This window comes from Bufo gargarizans, chromosome 2, assembly GCF_014858855.1.
Source record: "Bufo gargarizans isolate SCDJY-AF-19 chromosome 2, ASM1485885v1, whole genome shotgun sequence".
Lineage (NCBI taxonomy): Eukaryota > Metazoa > Chordata > Amphibia > Anura > Bufonidae > Bufo > Bufo gargarizans.
In genome coordinates, this window is record NC_058081.1 from 687,482,238 (window position 1) to 687,502,943 (window position 20,706).

At 44.1% G+C, this 20,706-nt stretch overlaps 1 protein-coding gene across 1 annotated transcript; it reads right to left on the bottom strand.

Moving 5' to 3' along the window:
- Window positions 1-3,296: 3,296 nt before the first annotated feature.
- Window positions 3,297-19,630, bottom strand: LOC122926987 (alpha-tectorin-like). The gene is made up of 8 exons (XM_044278521.1): window positions 19,604-19,630; window positions 15,655-15,710; window positions 14,703-14,741; window positions 13,374-13,504; window positions 13,011-13,289; window positions 8,818-8,955; window positions 6,779-6,932; window positions 3,297-3,845 (listed from the first exon to the last, which is right to left on the bottom strand). The coding sequence occupies exons 2-8, from the start codon at window positions 15,689-15,691 to the stop codon at window positions 3,673-3,675; spliced, it is 951 nt and encodes a 316-aa protein (XP_044134456.1). The 5' UTR covers window positions 15,692-15,710; window positions 19,604-19,630; the 3' UTR covers window positions 3,297-3,672.
- Between the last annotated feature and the right edge of the window lie 1,076 nt (window positions 19,631-20,706).

Sequence of the window (20,706 nt, forward strand, 5' to 3'; positions counted from 1 at the left end):
CTGTGTTTTGTGGATCTGCAAAACACGGACTTGTACTTTCTCTTGAAGACGTTTCGCTAGTCATCCGACTGACTTTCTCAATTAGAATGACTTGTATGAGAAATCTCTGGCATTAAATACCAGTGACTTATGTTTCAGTTATGGAGGTAAGATTTTGATTGCATTTGCCTGACTGAAGCTATTAGATGTTATATAATTGCCTCAGGAGAGGTGTTAGAACAGATTTGTAAGTGGCAGACAACAGATGTCACACCTATCGACCTTTAGTCAAGATTGATTTCTCCATTTTAACACAGGTAGCTTCTTTCACAAATCTTTTGAACCAGCCCTCCTCTGTATCTAAGATGCAAACCTTGCTGTCATCAAACAAGTGTCCTCATACAAAGCTACAAGCCTTCCTAATTGATAGAGCTTGTCAGATGACTTGCGAAACATCTTCAGGGAAGACAACAAGTCCAGTTGCTCTGACTTATTACTACTGATATACCATGATCTCAATAAATGAGAACCTTCACAGCCTGGATCACTTTGCTGCATGGCTTCCACATTTACTATTTTGAGATTCACCAACTCTCATTTTGCGTGACTTTGACATTCCCATAGCCACATTCATCTCCCCATCTATCTATAACCTCCTCTTTTGGTATTTCACAACTTTCTAATTCTTCTTTGAGTTCTTTTTTTGGCACTGCTTGATTTGCGCCGTAAAAAGTTCTCTTCTCCTGAACTCTGACCACAACCTGTTTTACTTCACTGTTAAGAATTCTCCTCTTTCTCAGAAAATCTAATTCACTACATGATTTCCTCTATTATAAATGTATGATGAGAAGAACCTGTAACTCTGCCCTCCACCTCACCAAACAAACTAATTTTACGACTCCTATCTCCTCACTGTCCACAATCCAAAACAACTCTTTTCACTCCTTCCTTAGACCTAGAGTGCAAGAGCCAATCATTGACCTCTGTGTGGAAGATCTGGCCACCTACTTCAAAATTGAATATGTCAGGATGGAACTTATCTCCCAGTCTCCAAGTATAATTGACCCCCTTCCCTCCTGGGCTTCCTCTGGTTTGCTCTCTACATTTGACCCAATCACAGATGAAGTCTCAGTCTCTCTTCTTGGCAATCTTGGCAATCACGACTAACCTGACAAGAATATTAAACTTCTGTATCTCTTCTGGTATTTCCCCTCCTCTTTCAAACATCCTGTCCAAATCCCATTACTAAAAACATTTGTGATCCATTCTACACAGCTAACTTCAGACCTGTCTGTAATCATCTCTTCATCTTTAAACTCCTGGAACGCCTTCTTTACTCTCGCCTCATCCACTATTTCTTGGCTAAATATCTCTTCGACCTCTTATAATCTGGTTTCTGCACTCTACAGTAACTACCCTCACTAAAGTGTCTAATGATCCCCTGATGGCTAGTTGTAATGGTGACTACTCTCTAATTATTCTTCTGAAAATCACTGTGGCATTTGACACTGTTGACCAGTGTTCCTGAACTCCAGTCACCTGATCTATTAGATTCTGTCCTGCTGGACACTCCAGGTTTAAATAACCCAGCAGGTCAACATCATCACAACAGGCTGAGTGGCCCTGGCCACCCTATGTGCAAGAGAGGAGACTGGACCGGCAGGAAGAGGGGAACGAAGCAGCGCTCAGCTCTGGATCTGAGACAGGGAACAATTGTAACGTGCTGCATAATATGCTATTACTATGGAAATGAAGTGTTCATTATTATTACCAATCCTTACTTAAATCACACAAAAAAATGCTCAAAATGATATGCAACTGACAATACTAGCTAATTCCTCTAGCTGATGTTAAAAGCTGAGAACTTTGCCAATATCCTCCAGTCAGGAACATATCGGAGCCCCTCATGCCCCACGTCACAGTGTCTCAGCAAGCATGAAAAAAAATGTTTTTTTTCTTTATGTGTATGGAATGTGCCACTTCATTTTGCTGGTAACATTCTTTTGCACCTGGTAGCTTCTGTGTCACATGGTCTGTTGTGGGTGCTGCTCACAGCTTTATCCTACCTCACAGTGCATTGGTGATACCACTATGGAGGCATGTGAGAGTCTGGCTGTGAGTTGGTTTCTAGCACTGTTCAGACATTGTTCACCATGGGCTGTTGAGTGGTAGGACCCCATGCTTGCTGAGACACCGTGACGTGGTGCATGATGGGCTCCGATATGTTCCTGACTGGAAGATATTGGCAAAGTTCTCAGTTTTTAACATCGGCTAGAGGAATTAGCTAGTATTGTGAGTTGCGTATCATTTTAGTGCATTTTTTGTAGTGATTTTTGTATTTTTTCATCTGCACATTGTATTATTTTGTGTAAGATGTCCTTGTGGTGCATGTGGTCCACCCCAGCATCCTCCATTGTACGCATTTTTTTCTGGGGATTGCCATTCTGCGGACTGCATGCCGAGGAATTGCTCCCCCGGTTATAGACACGCTACAGTGTCTGGGTTTGGAGCATTTCCACCCATTTAAGCCACTTTTTTCAGTGAGTTTTTGTTTTAACCCTTACTTAACCCAAAACTGTCAAACAAGAATCCACTTACAGCAGTGGATCAGCCCTGAGTTGCTGCTGACCAAACCTTTGGCAGTGCAGGAGAAACACCTTAATTTTCTAGAATATAGGCTGCAGAACTAAGTGCCAGATTACTGGAATTATCTAAAGAAAGGAAACAGATTAAAGGAACTTTACATTGTTCTATAATTGTGGCTCGAGATTTTGCAATGGGCTGCAGATTATAGTATGACATTATAAATACAAGAACTATATTGATGATTACAGTTGGATGACATTCCCTTTTATTGGCGTGTATCAGGTACAGATGTGCCACACAAGAAGATAGATATATGAGTTTTCCCTGTATCCCTAAATTTTACATTCAGTTACAAAGTCCACTTCATGTTGATTTGTACACCTTTGAAGTGATTCTTCAAGGGATAGAAAGTACTGAAAAATTCCTTTCCAAACCCATTCTACATCAAGTATGGCTGACTTCATCAAATTAGCTTCTAGTTGTATGCAATTTGGTGGGAAATCTTTTAGTTCCCCCTAAAGATGTTGGTAAGTGGTTGGAGCCCCTTTCTTCTTTGTGGCTCAAGGTGCCACAAATGTCCCAACATGAAGACTCCAACTTCTTACCCAAAACCTTGAGCGGAATGTATAGCATGTTAAATCTTTATTCCCAAAATCTCTTCTTCGCCTCCCTGTGAAGCTAGAGAAGTAAGAAGAACTGCAAAGTAGACAAGAGCTGAGCAATTTATTTAATGTGATCAAGAAAAAAGGAGACGAGGAAAGACTGATGTGAACCTTTATATCTGACATAAACAGAGGAATGACAGACCAGGTTGACTGCCTTCTATCTTCTGGACCATGGTTAAAAGTTTTGGAGACTAGAATAAGACACCATTGAACTTATCCAAAAATATAAGTCTTCTTCTAATCAAAAACTTGGCCTAATTTATATAATGTAACATCAGAAATGATAGAGTCTGGAGATTTGGATGGATGCTATGGTGGAACATAAAGGGTTGGGTTCATTCTATCGGTTATAACTAAATAAGATTGTGAAAAATAGCTGATAGACTGAGAGAGGAATGCAAGCAAGGGAAGCAGACCCATCATAAGATCTTTAGATGGGTTTCTAGCAGTCCTTCTCATTGATCTGGCACATGTAGTGTCGTCCAAAGGGCAGACAGACCAGACCTTCATCGCATGGCTTTTCTTCATATTGCACTGTCCCATCGTGCCTACAGGAACATTTTGTCGAACATGTTTCATCACTCCATATGACTTGTCCATAATGAAGGAAATGTTCTGCAGATAAGAAAATAAGACAGGAAGATGTTTTATGAACAGTGCCGAGACCAAAACTTTGGCAGAAGTCAAACCTCTTCTTGGCAAAAGCTTGGTTCTTCCATGGAAATATTCTAAACATGTAACATTCTACTTTCTGCTGTCATATGGGCAGCTTGTGGATTGAAGAGCCCCCTTTCTAGTTTCTTGCCTGCAGCACAGCTATCATTTGGTTATTAACTGAAAACTAAGTAATTTAGGTGAGACTGGTTTATACAAAATGGTTTGTCCATAGTCCAAGTCCCTAGCAACCCATCAATTGTTTAGCTTAAATGGGTTGGCCGAACAATATTCAACAACTGTGCACAGGGTGGGTGATAAATATATTATTCCTGGGTGTCCGACCAATGCTTCCCCTCCGATCACAAGAACTGAGATTCTCGAGCCTCCAATGTAAATGGAGTGGTAGTGTTCCTGTGTGACCAATGCTTCATTCAGTCTATGGGACTGACAGAAATAGCCTACTGTTAACTCATGCACACCACCATTCACAGAAGAGACTCAGAAACCCCCATTCTCATTAACGTGGAGGATCAAGTGGTTGGACCCCTCGCATATATTCAACTATCCTGTGAATGTTGTTTGTGGCCCAACCACTTTAAAAGGGGGTTTTGTATAGGATATGCTACCAATGGCATACCAAGAAAAGTCCGACTGGCAACTCAACCATTCCCAAGAATGTATGGAGCTAACTCAGCAACCCAATAGGCACTACTTCCAGTTTTATGAGGGGAGCTATATTGCAGTGCCTATACAGTGTTGGGTTGGGAGAGCTGCCAAGGGGAAGACAACCCATTGGGCCACTGTGCTTTACAGTTGCATATCCTTCAAACTAGAAGTCCAAGTTTGGACCTCTACAGATAAAGGCCTCATGCACACGACCGGTGTGGGCATCCGTGGCCGTTGTGCCGTTTTCAGTTTTTTTTCACTGACCCATTGACTTTCAACGGGTCAGTGGAAAAATCATAAAATGCACCGTTTTGTAGCCGCATCCATGATCCGTGTTTCCTGTCCGTCAAAAAAATAGTACATGTCCTACTTTTTTGACGGAGAACGGTTCACGGACCTATTCAAGTCAATGGGTCCGTGAAAAAACACGGATGCACACAAGATTGGCATCCGCGTCCGTGGTCCGTGGCCGTAGGCTACTTTCACACAGACGGATCCGCAGATCCGTCTGCATAAAAGCTTTTTCAGAGCTGAGTTTTCAGTTTGTGAAAACTCAGATCCGACAGTATATTCTAACACAGAGGCGTTCCCATAGTGATGGGGACGCTTCTAGTTAGAATATACTTTGAACTGTGTACATGACTGCCCCCTGCTGCCTGGCAGCACCCGATCTCTTACAGGGGGCTGTGATCCGCACAATTAACCCCTCAGGTGCTGCACCTGAGGGGTTAATTGTGCGTATCATAGCCCCCTGTTAGAGATCATGTGCTGCCAGGCAGGAGGGGGCACCCCCCCTCCCTCCCCAGTTTTAAATTCATTGGTGGCCAGTGGGCACCCCCTCCCTCCCTTGTATTTATCACATTGGTGGCCAGTGCGGCCAGCCCCCCCTCCCTCCCCTGTAGTACTGTAGATTCATTGGTGGCCAGTGGGTCCCCCCCTCCTAATTAAAATCTCATTGGTGGCAGCGGAGAGTACCGATCGGAGTCCCAGTTTAATCGCTGGGGCTCCGATCGGTAACCATGGCAGCCAGGACGCTACTGCAGTCCTGGTTGCCATGGTTACTTAGCAATTTTTAGAAGCATTATACTTACCTGCGAGCTGCGATGTCTGTGACCGGCCGGGCGCTCCTCCTACTGGTAAGTGACAGGTCTGTGCGGCGCATTGCGTATAGCACCATGGCAACCAGGACTGCAGTAGCGATTAAACTGGGACTCCGATCGGTACTCTCCGCTGCCACCAATGATAGGGGGGAGATTTTAATTATGAGGGGGGCCCACTGGCCACCAATGAATCTACAGTACTACAGGGGAGGTAGGGGGGGGGCCGGCCGCACTGGCCACTAATGTGTTAACTACAGGGGAGGGAGAGTAGCCGGCGGCACTGTCCACCAATGTGTTAACTACAGGGGAGGGAGGGGGGGCCGGAGGCACTGGCCACAAATGTGTTAACTACAGGGGAGGGAGGGGGGCCTCACTGGCCACCAATGAGTTAACTACAGGGGAGGGAGGGGGGACTGGCCGTACTGGCCACCATTGTGTTAACTACAGGGGAGGGAGGGGGTCCGCACTGGCCACCAATAAGTTAAATACAGGGGGGGAGGGGGGTCTGCCCCCTGCTGCCTGGCAGCACCTGCCAGGCAGCAGGGGGCAGTCATGTACACAGTTCGTAGTATATTCTAACTTGAAGCGTCCCCATCACCATGGGAACGCCTCTGTGTTAGAATATACTGTCGGATCTGAGTTTCACGATCTAACTCAAATCCGATGGTATATTCTAACATAAAGGCGTTCCCATGGTGGTGGGGACGCTTCAAGTTAAAATATACCATCGGATTGGAGAAAACTCCTATCCGATGGTATAAAAGGGACTCCTGACTTTACATTGAAAGTTGATAGGGGACGGATCCGTTTGCAATTGCAACATATTGTGTCAACGTCAAACGGATCCGTCCCCATTGACTTGCATTGTAATTCAGGATGGATCCGTTTGGCTCCACACGGCCAGACGGACACCAAAACGACTTTTTTTTCATGTCCGTGGATCCTCCAAAAATCAAGGAAGACCCACGGATGAAAAAAAGGTCACTGATCACGGAACTACGGACCCCGTTTTTGCAGACCTTAAAAAAAAGGCCAAAACCTTAGTGAAATCCCAACAATATGCTATCAGCTGTGACCCCCTTACTTGTGATCAGTGGAGCACTTCTATAAGCTCTAGATACATACCGCCGTGAATGCAGCCACCAGGCACACGAAAACGATCTACTTGGAAGACCCATACCCCAGGTTTGCCAATATTGCTGCTAGATTTAATATTTATAATTTCTTCGGTCCTGGAGAAGGGAACGTTGAAGCATTCCATCCCTGCGTTGAACCCAACCTATTTGGATGAAAAAAGTCTATTAACTTGTGTAGAGGGAAGGGCGATATATGAATATATATATATATATATTGGCCCTGTATGGCCAAGTGGGATATGTATATATATGTAGAGGGAAGTGTATTAAGTATTCCAAAGATTCAATTCCCAATCAACTCATCCCCCATGTTTAGAGAAAAACTTGTGCGGATACCCTGTAGGATAACAGCTGATCAGTATCTAGTCCTCTTTCGTTCAGGCCCTAAACAGTAGGATGGTCTCGTTTGCTGGTCGCCTCAGGACAAAGCGATTGCAAACTCTCTGGCACCGTTTGTCAGGGGGCTTTCTAACCAGAGACATCATGAACCTGTTTTCACACCTCCATGGCCAAACTCCATCCCCCCCCCCCTCCAGCATTTGGGACTAGGGGGGAGGGCTCATGGGATTGGAAGATAAAGAGAGGCACACTTGGTAGAGGGGACTGGAGTGGAGTGCATGCAGCCCCATGGATGAGGGAGAACCATCCCCATGAAAATGAGCAAGCGAGAATCTAACGCCCTAGAGATGAGCACTGGCTGAGTATCATTAACCCCTATTGCACTGTCCTGCAGGTCTTTTACCCCTGCTAACTCCCTTCTGCCCATATCCTTAACCCCTGCATTCCCTGCCCGGCAGAGCATTAACCCCTGCAATCCCTGCACCCCAGTTCTCCTGCATTCCCTGTGTGCAGCCCCAGTATACCCTTGCTGGGCTGTTATAACCCTTGATATCCTGGTCCCCGGCAATAGCCCAAATACCCCTGACCCAGGTAACCCCTGATGTCCAACCCTGGGTTAACCCCTTTATGTTCATCATCCCCTGCACTGTAATTACCCCTACATTGCAATGATTGTGTGGTTTACGGCCCCGCTTTAACCCTTGAATTGCTGGCCTGTATTAACCCTGTATTCCATGAAACCTGTAACCCACGGCTACATCCCTGTCTATATCTCTGGCCTGCAAGTATTAACCCCTGCAGTGCCACAATTGTGTTTAACCCCTTGTTGCCTCGTAGGGACAAGTGAGTAGCCAGGCGGGTGGGTTGCTGATATTTGTGTGTATGTAAGTGTATTATTGTAATTGTAGTTAGATCCTGGGGAGGACCTGGGACTGTGTTAGCGTAGTTAGGACCGTATTAGTGTTGTTACAGTGTGTTTACGTATTATATTGCATATCTATTCCATTTATATAGATATATATAATTATAAGCAAATATTAGACTATAACGTATTATTGTATAATAAGTACCTTTTTATTTAAGCACAGTGTGTAGTCTTTTATTGTAGTAGGCGCCGCAGCAATAGCCGCAGGTAGTTCAATGTAGAGTAAGGTAATCAGTAGTGTTTGTTTAATTGGTATAAATAGGCGGAGGCATCACTAGACGACTCACGCCTATTTATGAATATTAATTATTGAGATTTGTATCAATTTCAATAATTAATATTTACTTTAACAGCTTGACATTACAATTAGGGATGAGCGAATCGACTTCGGGTGAAACATCCGAAGTCGATTCGCTTATCCCTAAATTACAATATCCATTGGTCTACCTCCAAGCATAGGACAATATGTGCCCCCAGCCATAAAGGTTGCAGTATGGTTTCTACACTCTAGCAACTAATAGCCTCTATTTTCTTCACACCTGTGCCACAAAATAAATGTGCCACTCTACATCTAACATGATTTCCCCTTTACAAATGTCACATAACAAACTCTACTCGAGGAAAAAAAATTGAAAATGTGATGCAACACTGAGGAACCAAAATTAAGCTTTTTTCAGTTTTTGTTTGTATTTTTGGAGTTTAGGCACATGACACCTATGATAATTGCACAGCTTTTCTTTAAGAAAACCAGTCTATATGCATACCTGGGCAGCAATGCCTCCACGACCTGTCAAAGGGTGTCCGCCACTAGCTGTGCCTGCGCTCCACTCCATGTTCTCGTAGATAAACATAACCATAGACCTCGGACCATCGGACGCGAGGATGGCCTGGAAGGTGTTCGTCTGCCAAAGAGAAGAGCGTTAGTTTGATCCTTGAGATGTTAACACTCAGGTAACAATTATGGGCGCCATTAGATGATCTTGACCAACTAATCAACAGTGATCTAATCAGCTTGAATTTTTCGTTGAACCCTTTTACTACAGCCTAGATAAGCTTATGGTGGAAGGAACTTTTTGATATGGGATTTTCAAAGAGGGAAATGAGTGGTGGTCAAGTGGTTTTACCAACCTCTATTCAAAAGTTATCCTATAAATGTCTTATAGGTTATAGACCCCACCTATTAGGAGGACCCCTGACCACCGGACAAGGTGGCTACATCATACTTGAGACTGAATGGGAGTTGAAAGGTGAATTTGTCAGTTAGTTGGATGGATGGTTTATCCTCCTAAACCTATCTGAAGAACAGGGGCCCCAGTCATTGCTTAGCTGTATCCATAATTTCCACAGAATTGGGCAAGATATCCGGGGCTTGTGTCCCGAATATCCAGTACTAGCGACGCTCCTGGTTTTAGCTCAAAATGTTTCATTTTCACACGGGTTAACCTGTGAAAAAAGCGGCCTACGTAATGTTAAGCAATTGCTCTGAGGATGGCAATACCCCATATGTTGTCATATACTGCTGCTCGGGGGCACAGCAGTGTTCTGAAAGGGACGAAGCAATATTTGGATTTTGAAATGCAGATTTTGCTAAAATGATTTTTTTTTTTATATTTTAGAAAAAAAACTTTTCATTCTGTTTCTTGGGAGGAGAAAAAAACTGCAATTCTTTCAGAAGTTTTCATTTTTAAATTTTATGGGGTGCAGGTTGATACAATGACGATGATACCAAATTTATGTTTTATTATTTTTGCACAATAAAATTACTTTTAAAAGAATATATATATATATTTCATTTTTTGTTTCGCCATGATGCCAAGACCTATAACATATTTTTTTTTCCATCAAGGCAGCTTGTTTTTTTGTTTTTGTTTTTTGCAGGATGGGGATGTAGATTTTATTGGTACAATTTTGGCGTAAGTATGACTCGATCGATTTTGAGAGGCAAAGTAACCAAAAAACTGTGATTTTGAAACTTTTCTTTTTTTTACCGTGTTTATCTTGCCGGATGATCAAGTTCTAACTTTGGCCATTACAGACACAGTGATACCAGTCATGTGTAGCATATTTTGTGTTTTTTTTTTTTTATAATAAAGGACCTGATTATGTTAAAACCTATTTTTCTGCTTGAAAATTGTATTATTTCATTAAAAAAAAATATATTTTATTTATTTATATATATTATTTTTTATTTTATTTATTTTTCAGTTTCACTTGGAGGACTTGAACATTTGATGTCTATATTGCTGGCAAAATACTTCTGTATTGCAGTGCATTATACCCGTATTAGGGTACTTCCACACTAGTGTTATTCTTTTCTGGTATTGAAATCCGGTAAAGGGTCTCAATACCGGAAAAAAAACGCATTAGTTTTGTCCTAATGCATTCTGAATTGATCCGTTAAGTATGCATCAGGATGTCTTCCGTTCCGTCCCTTGTACAGTATTTGATCGGACAAAATACCGCAGCTTGCTGTGGTATTTTTTCCCGCCAAAATCCCTGAACAATACCGCACTTGCCGGATCCGGCATTAATTTCCATAGAGATGTAGTAATGCAGGATCCGATACTGGAAGTGTTCTGGAAATTTCTGCGTCGCCGGATCCGGTTTTCCGATCTGCGCCTGGATATGGGAGGAGCTAGTTTCGCTTTTGATCTTTGAATTTTTTTTAATACCAGATCCATTATTCCGTTTGAAACCGGATGATAAAGGATGAGACAGATCCGATATATCACTGGATCTGTCTAACGGATCCGGGGGAAAAAAGATATCTGTTTGCATATGGTTTGCCGCGCATCGGCAAACGGGACTGCCTGTCGGATTCTAACAACGCTAGTGTGAAAGTAGCCTTATATTGACAGTCTGCCTCAGGGGCATTGCTAGGTTAAAACATCCAGGGCCTGGGCCCCTGATGTTTTGTCCCAGGCCCCGAATGCACTGCCTGCCAGATAGATACAACTGTATTGCCATCCTCAGTACGGCAATACATTTGAATCTAATGCCCTGCAAGAGCTGAAGGACCTGTAATGACCTCACAGGTCATGTGATCAGTTCTAAATGCAGTAGCTGAAAAGGACCTGCGATGATGTCACCATCATGTGATCAGTGCAGGAGAGGACGGCTCAGCAGTGAAGAGAAGTCCTGGGAAGAAGCTGTGGAGATGTCTGTACATGAGGAGAGGTAAGTGAAGGGAGAGGCAGAGCAATGCTGGGAGTTGTAGTTATTTAACTGGGACTGTATGTTAGGGCTAAAGGGAGGGAAGTTATTTACATGGGACAGTGGGGTGGAGTGATGTTATTTACATGGGAATGCATGTTGGAGGTGGCTGTTGGAGGGAGTAATATTATTTACATGAGACTGAATGTTAAGGGGTGATGTTATTTACATGGGACTGCATGTTGTAGGTGGCTGTGGGAGGGAGTTATATTATTTACATGAGACTGAATGTTAAGGGGTGATGTTATTTACATGGGACTGCATGTTGTAGGTGGCTGTGGGAGGGAGTTATATTATTTACATGGGACTGAATGCTAAGGGGTAATGTTATTTACATGGGACTGCATTTGGAGGTGGCTGGGGAGGGGGTGATTTTATTTACATGGGACTGTATGTTGAAGGTGTCTGGGGGAGGGAGTGATGTTATTTACATGGGACAGAATATTAAGGGGGTGATGTTAGTTACATGGGACTGTATGTTGAAGGGCGCTGGGGAGGGGGTAATGAGATTTACATGGGACTGTATGTTGAAAGCTGCCGGGGAGGAGGTGATGTTATTTACGTGGGACTGTATATTGGACGGGGCTGTAGATAGGGAGGGATGTTATTTACATGGGACTGTATATTGGAGGGGGCTTGAAAGATGGTGTGATGGTATTTACATGGGACTCTATGGTGGAGAGAAGGAAATAGTGTTATTTACATGGGACTGTATGGTGGAGGGGCTGAGGAATTATAATTTCTGAAGGACACTAAACTGAGGAATATAACTACAGGGGCACTGCAGGAGGCATTATGAATACTGGGGGCACTTCAGGGCGGGCATTATAAATACTGGGGGCACTGGGGGGTATTTTAAATCCAGGGGACATTAGGCGTTCTTATTACTACTGGGGGCCTTATAGATCCGCATTTTTCTACTAAGAGCACTGTGGGGGCCTTATTACTACAGAGGGGTCAGTAGATAGCTTTATTACCACTGGGGGAACAATAGGGGGGGCCTTATTTCTACTGGGGGCTCTGTAAGGGCATTATTAATACTGGAGGGCTCTTCTACTAATGGAGGCACTCTTCACTGTAGGGGCACTGTAGGGGACAATATTACTAATAAGGGCATTCTAGAAAGGAATTACTATTCGTGGGACTATGAGGAGCACTATTACTATGGGGAAGATTATCTGTATGGCACAAATTTTTCTTCAGGATAGTATTTGGGGGTACAGAAAAGTGAGGAAGCTAAGATGTCCATGTGTCACACTCTGCAGAGACGAGGCCGCTGAGAGAAGTTGTCCGGACTGAATGGAGAAGATGATGACTGAGAAGATCTACATCAGAGGAGACGTCACCTGGGTGGCCCTGGATGTGAGGGGTACGAGCTGCTGTATAGCAAGTACAGCAAAATGTCTTCAGTGCTAGTGTTTGCAGGGGGCGGTTGGTCGACTTAGAGAATTGAGCCCTATGCATTGGGGTTTGGATTTAAGATCTTTTGAGACCCTAGCAACGCCCCTAGTCTGCCTATTAGGGTCTAATTGACCTAACCATTGTTAGGCCTCCAGCATGGCAGTCATCATCATGGGATGCTGATGGGGTACAGAGGGATCGCCATCTCTTTGTCAAACGCTTTGTCAAATGCCACAGTCAATTTTGATCATATTTAAGGGGTTAAATGCCTGTGATCGCTGCCACTGTAGCAGGATCTGTACCTGGAAATCAGATATGTCAGATATAGCACTCAGATATTCACCTTGTTGGATTCGCTTCCGTGATATGACACTTTGTCCCAGGTTATAATCATGCACCATTCTGCGTTAAATTGTGCATTTTCAAAACATTTGTTTATCTCATCGTTAATTCGATTCAGAATAGCCTCATCCTTCGACTGCCTGTAAAAGATTAACCCTCCGCATTCAATATCCACGTCTGACCAAAAGGGGCAGATCATATGCAAGCCTTCAATGGGAAACATGTCAGGGGTGTATTCTTCCATTGGCAGTAGAAATGATATAACCCCGTTGGTGTTGACCTGCCAGCAAAAGAAAAGTCAGCAATGAGATGACAAAAAGTGACGACATGAACCCCATAAACACCTCGACGTGTCTCGACTTACGCAAAGAGATCTGTATATTTCACCAAAGAAGGTAAATGCATAGTTTATGTGCATCATGCCTGTGCCGCCGTCATCCTCAATTTCAGTCATCATGTCGTTATGAGCCTCCCCATAGGGGTAAAGGAGCGAGTCTGCGAGAGAGATAATGACATGTGACAACCCCAAAACTAAAACTGGTCATACACATTAGATAGGATCAGCCGAGTGTGCATGTGTTCTCAGTAGGGAGATGGGTATTAAGCCAGTGCCAGACCCCTCCAGACCCCTCTGTCCCCTCCAAACGCCTCTGTCTCTTCCAAACACTTCTTTATTTCCCAGACGCCTTTGTGAGACACCTCTACTCCCTCTAGACCCCTCTGTCCTCTCCAGACACTTCTGTTCCCTCAAAAGACATCTGTCCCCTACAGACCCTTCTGTTCCATTCAGACTCCTCTGTCTTCTTCAGACCCCTCTGTTCCCTACAGACAGTTCTGTCCCATTCAGACCCCTCTCTCCTTTTCGTATACCTCTGTCCTCTCCAGATCTCCCTGTCCTCTCCAGATACGTCTGTCTTCCCCAAACTCCTATGTCAGACACTTCTGTTCCCTCTGTCTGAGTCCTCAGTCTTGTCCATACATCGCTATTCTCTCCACAGACATCTGTCCTCTTCAGACCTCTGTCCTCTCCAGATCCTTCTGTCCTCTCCAGTGACATCTGTCCCCTTTAGATTCCATTGTTCCCCCCAGATCCCTCTGTCCTCTCTACACCTCTTTTTCCTCTTTAGACCCCTCTTTCCCCTCCAGACCCCTCTTTCCCGTCCAGACACCTCTGTTCCTTCCAAAGACATCTGTCGCCTCCAGACCCTTATGTCCTCCTCAAGACTTCTCAGTCCTCTTCCAGACACATCTGTCTCCCTCAGAGCCCTCTCTTCCCTTCAGGAATCTCAGTCAACAGCTTATCTTTCCTTACAACAAAAGCATATGGTATCCAACATGCGCGACCCCACTTTGTCCCTCCTGGGAAAGAGTTAAGCATACACCTTAGGAGGTTGGCATGTCACACCAAAATCAGCAGGTTGACCAACTTTCATCTATTGTCTTGTATCTCTCTACAGTAGTGGAGCTTTCCATATGTGTCCCTCTACATAGAGCAATATACATTGTTTCTAATGGCTTCGGTCAGCCAGTGATTGGCTGCACTGGTCACATGTCCACATCAAGAGGGATCGGCAAGTAGAGGTGGGGCATTTTCATAGATGCAATTACTTTTACAACGGAAGCTAGAAGCAGTATATAAGCCACACAACCTCCGATTTTCTAATTTCCCATAAGATACAGCTACTTACTGTACCTGAGTGTATAGACGTCAAAGAGAGAACCGACGGCAGCGCTGAAAAACAAGTGCGGATGGAGATGAGTAACCGGCAGCAAATCTATAGTCAATCAGCTGTGATTCTAAACGGGATGCATTGCTCTCTGTTATCAGCCATTTCTGGCTGTAATGTTGGATGAGAGACAAAAGTGCATAACCCTCCCTGCCCTCCGTAATCCCTACTATGTCCCATATCTCCAGCGCTAAGAACCTCCGGAGACATTTGCATTGATATCAGCCGCTCGTCTGATAACGTTCCAGCATCGTTAGGCCCCATTCACACTGGCTTTTTCTGTGCTGTTTGTGTCGCATTTTCGGCATAGGAATCAGAGGCAAAAAATGACTCTAAGCAGCCTCCTATTCATGTCAATGGGAAGAAGCAGTATGCCCTATCTTGGCATCCACTCTGATTTTAAAGGGAAGGGGGGGGGGGGGTTAAGGCATTTTTCAGCTGTGTCTATTTCAATGCATTTGCACCAAAAATTGTGTATAGACGCGGACACGGGCGCACCTAGCCTTTCTGCTGCTGAAACGGCTCCCCTCCCTCCCCAATGCTAACTCCTTCCCTTCAGCCCATGGCAAGTGCTGCTTGCCATTGAAATGAATAGGTGGCTGCAGGGACGCGCCAAAAAACTGTGTGTGAACAGGCACTAGGTTCACACAGAGGCTTTTTGACGCGGATTCCAGGCCACAAATGCTTGCAGAACTTCTCAATTTATTTCGATGTTAAACCCTACAGCGCCTTTTTCCGTGTCTAGTTTTAAAAACCGTATGGTGGAAAAAAAGAATTGTCCTGTCCATTCTGGATGAGGATTCTGTGTCCAGAATTCCCAGCACAGAAAATACTCAGTGTGAACATACCCATATCAGCTGACCACTTTAGGGTTACTGGCCCTTTAAGGACTAGAGGACCCGCTGTCCATTTACTTACCCAGGAGCAAAGTTATTAAACAGTTCCAGGTCCCCATGTTAGTGTTTGTTTCCCCTCTGAAACACAGAAGGATGAGAGTAGTTGGTGCACAATGATAGGAATCGTAATTAGCGCAGTAATGAGTCCTGAAACACTGGAGCAATGGATTATAATCCAATAATGTACAGTAAGACCCATCATCTGTGATACTGCCTGCTGTATCTAAGCCAGTCATGCGTTATACTATATGCTGAGCTGCTTTAGGTAAAGTGTTATCTTTGAGCTTTGTATCTAAGCCCACCATAGGTGATACTATTTGCTGAAATGCAGTATATATAAGCTTATCATGTGTGATACTTTCTGCTGAGTCAGTGTATCTAACCCTATCATATCATGTGTATCTAAGCTAATCATGTGTGATACTGCCTGCTGACCTGCTGTATCCAATCCTATCATGTGTGCTACTATCTGCTGAGCTTGAGTATCTAATCCTATCATGTGTGATACTGTCTGCTGATATGTGTATCTAATCCTATCCTGTGTGATACTGTCTGCTGAGCTTGAGTATCTAATCCTATCATGTGTGATACTGTCTGCTGATATGTGTATCTAATCCTATCATGTGTGATACTGTCTGCTGAGCTGTGTATCTAATCCTATCATGTGTGATACTGTCTGCTGAGCTGTGTATCTAATCCTATCATGTGTAATACTGTCTACTGATATGTGTATCTAATCCTATCCTGTGTGATACTGTCTGCTGAGCTGTGTATCTAATCCTATCCTGTGTGATACTGTCTGCTGAGCTCTGTATCTAATCCTATACTGTGTGATACTGTCTGCTGAGCTGTGTATCTAATCCTATCATGTGTAATACTGTCTACTGATATGTGTATCTAATCCTATCCTGTGTGATACTGTCTGCTGAGCTGTGTATCTAATCCTATCCTGTGTGATACTGTCTACTGATATGTGTATCTAATCCTATCATGTGTGATACTGTCTGCTGAGCTGTGTATCTAATCCTATCCTGTGTGATACTGTCTGCTGGGCTGTGTATCTAATCCTATCATGTGTGATACTGTCTGCTGAGCTGTGTATCTAATCCTATCCTGTGTGATACTGTCTGCTGAGCTGTGTATCTAATCCTATCCTGTGTGATACTGTCTGCAGAGCTGTGTATCTAATCCTATCCTGTGTGATACTGTCTGCTGAACTTCAGTATCTAATCCTATCATGTGTGATACTATCTGCTGATCTGTGTATCTAATCCAGTCATGTATGATACTATCTGCTGATATGTGTATCTAATCCTATCATGTGTGATACTGTCTGCTTTGCCGTTGTATCTAAAACTATCATGTCTTATACGCAATATGTCTAATAATGTCTGCTGAGCTTTGTATCTAAGCCCACCATAGGTGATACTATTAGCTGAAATGCAGTATATATAAGCTTATCATGTGTGATACTGTTTGCCGAGTCAGTGTTTCTAACTCTATCATGTCATGTGTATCTAAGCCAGTCATGTGTGATACTGCCTGCTGACCTGCTGTATCTAATCCTATCATGTGTACTATCTGCTGAGCTTGAGTATCTAATCCTATCATGTGTGATACTTTCTGCTGAGCTGCTGTATCTAAAACTATCATGTCTTACACTGTGCTTATCCAAGCCAATCAAGTCTAATTATGTCTGCTGAGCTTTGTATCTAACCCTATCATGTGTTATATTGTCTGCGGTCTTGATATCTAAACCTATCATGACACTGAGTGTATCTAATCTAATCATGTGTGAAAATGTCTGCTAAAATGGTGTATCTAAGCCTGTAACGAGGGACATTGTCTGCTGAGGCAGTATATCTAATCCGACAGGCAAGTATAAACCTGTAGCCGTTCTCCCTGCATTTATCGGAGGCCACTTGGCACCAGGAGAGGCGGAATACAGAGTGGGCTCAGCATGCATGTGGGACCTGCATTCCCTGAATTTAATGGAGGCAAGTCTGGAGGGAGTATGTAGTGTAGGTTCCTGTCCTAAAGAGATCGCCTTACCGTTGGCGGACAGGCACAAATTATTTTGTATTAAAATCTCACATTTATAACGTAGCATTGGTACATTTTCTATAGTGAGTATGGTGCTATTGTAATTACTTTATTATTTGTGCTTGCAGAGCTTTGTTGTATTGTGTTTGTTTTTTGCTTTTGTGCTTCCAGCCATGGTGTTCCTTGCCGCTAGTGTGAAACAAGCCTTAGCGAGCCGCGCAGACCTACCTAAACCCTCGTCATGCAATATTCATCTTCTTATATACAAGGACCTCTGGACAAGAAGACTTATGGAACATATATCTAGATCACAGAGCTGTCCTGGTGCACACTGAGCCCCTCTCTTCTAATATTCTTAAAGAGCATCTGTCAGCAGTTTTGTATCTATGACACTGGCTGACCTGTTACATGTGCCCTTGGCAGTAGAAGGCATCTGTGTTGGTCCCATGTTCATATGTCCACATTGCTGAGAAAAATGAGGTTTTATTATATGCAAATGAGCCTCTGGGAGCAACAGTTGAAGAAATGGCAGAGCCTCTGGGTGTAATGACAACGCCCCCGTTGCTCCTAGAACCTCATTTGCATATATTAAAACATCATTGTTCTCAGCAATGCGGGCACATATAAACATGGGACCGACACCGAGGCCTCCAGCTGCCAAGTGCACATGTAACAGGTCAGCCAGTGTCATAGGGAAGAACCTGCTGACAGATGCCCTTTAAGCGATAAATAAATAATCAGAAATAATAAACAATGTAACAATTTATGGTCACCATTATCTGTAAATAACAAACACATATATCAGATACTAATGACGCATAACATCATTGTTACACACTGCAAATCAACATGAAATGTTTGCAGATATCGAGCGAGGATATTTGCTTCTCCATTCACATCCAAAGCTGCATCAAGAATTTGAGTCAGCTCTGGACGTCAATGGATAGAAACGCTTGAAATCTCAGCGCAAATGGACCTGCCGTGCGGATTTTGAAATCTGCAGTGTGTCAACTAGTGTTGAGCGAAGCGAGCTTCGGATGCTTCGTTCCAAACTTCGGAATAATACCGTACGGAGATTTTGTCTCCGTACAGTATTAGAATGTATGGGCTCCGATGAGCCGAAGTTAGTTATTAGCAAAGTCGGAACCGAAGCCGAGTCAAAAGTGTTTTTCCATTTAAAAAATCAACTACCAAAGTTATTCAACGAAGTCACGCGCAACTTTGCGAATAACGTACTGCGGCTCATCAGAGCCCATACATTCTAATACTGTACGGAGACGGATCTCCTTACAGTATTATTCCGAAGTTTTGAACGGAGCGACTTCGGATAAAGCACCCGAAGCTCGCTTCGCTCAACACTAGTGACAACTGTAAACTGTGCGATTTTTGGTGCAGATTTCACCCTTTTCAATGGAAGGGCGAGATCTGCGGCAAATCCGCTTCTAACCCGCACCCAAAAAATATATATATATATATATATAAAAACGCAAGTAACACATGCGGTTTTGGGTGCAGAAATGCACAGAAATCCACATGGAAAGCAGCGCGGAATTTCCGTTTTGAAATCTGCACGCGTGCGCAGGTACCTGTTCGTACACTGCAGACTGGTTGCCGAAATTTCTGCAAATGTCCCATTTGTCTGCACGAGGCGTGACGCTGGGACAACTGCAACCTCTGCACCCTCAACTGCTACTGGTTAAGATAATGTAGTAGGCTAAGCCACATTGTGATCTCACCATGAGCTGCGCAAACTCAGCTCTGCTACATCTGAGTGTATTAGGTAATGGCTGTTTAGGCGAGGCTGACCTAAAATCGCCTCAGGTGTCGCTGCAAGCAGTCTTAAGTCTAAATGTCGCTGGATTCTGTAAAACTGTCATGTATCATCCAGAGGTCCCCCCCAGTGCTGCCCGCTACGAGGCTGCTCCTACCTTCTCCTCTGCTTCTCCGCTGCACAGTGAAGGGCAGTGCCTGCAGGCGGCACACCCTTTATAACTGTGGATTTGGGGGAGTTGCTTACATGTCAGCACACTATGCCATTAGGAGCTTACATACTAATGATGCTGACGTTTTTTTGCAGTCACGTTCCAAACTGCAGTCGCTTTACCGATCGTGCTAAGCAATTACCTTATAAGCAATTTCCTGCCGTGTTAGAGCTGCTCCTTTCTTATAGATCAGGACGGATCCCAGAAGGAGAAGCCCCATCATCTATAAGGGGTATTTCACACGTCCATTACAAGACGGTCAGTAGTGCATCCGTGAAGGATCCACGTTTGGGGTCCGCGTGTCCGTTTTTTGCCTTCTGTGTGTCATCCGTATTTAACAGACATTGCTAGACTGAGAATTATTTTCCAAATGATCCGTGAAAATCACTGACAGAACACGGACGCCATTCCGTAGACTTCAATGGGTGCGTTTGGGCCGCATCATAGACCAAAGTTGTGCAAGTCTCTGTGATTTTTCCACTGACCTACACTCTGTGGGAAATCACGGATGTGTGAATAAGGCCTCATGCACACGACCGTTTTTCGGCCGGCAGTTTTTGCGGCTCGCATCCGTTGCTCCGTTCCGAGGCCCCGCAAAATAAATATAGCATGTCTTATTCTTGTCCATTTTGCGGACAAGAATAGGCATGTCGACAATGGGCCGCCCGTACCGCTCCGCAAATTGCGGAAGGCACACGAACGGCTTCCGTTTTTTGCGGATCCGCGGTTTGCGGACCACAAAAACGGCACGGTCGTGTGCATGTAGCCTAAGGGCTCATGCACACGGCCATAGCCATTTTTGTGATCCGCAAAACACGGATGCCGGCTGTGTGCGTTCCGGCCCATAGTAGAACAGTCCTATCCTTGTCTGTAGGACATCCAATCCGCAAAAAAAGGCAGATCAGATGCGGACTGAAAATACGTTCAATGTGCATGAGCCCTTAAGCATTAAAGTCAATGGGGGTCATTTATCAAAGACTGGCTTTTTAAGCTGGTCTTGGTTTCCCCCTGCGCCGACTGAGGATGCGCCTAATTTATGACGAGGGGCC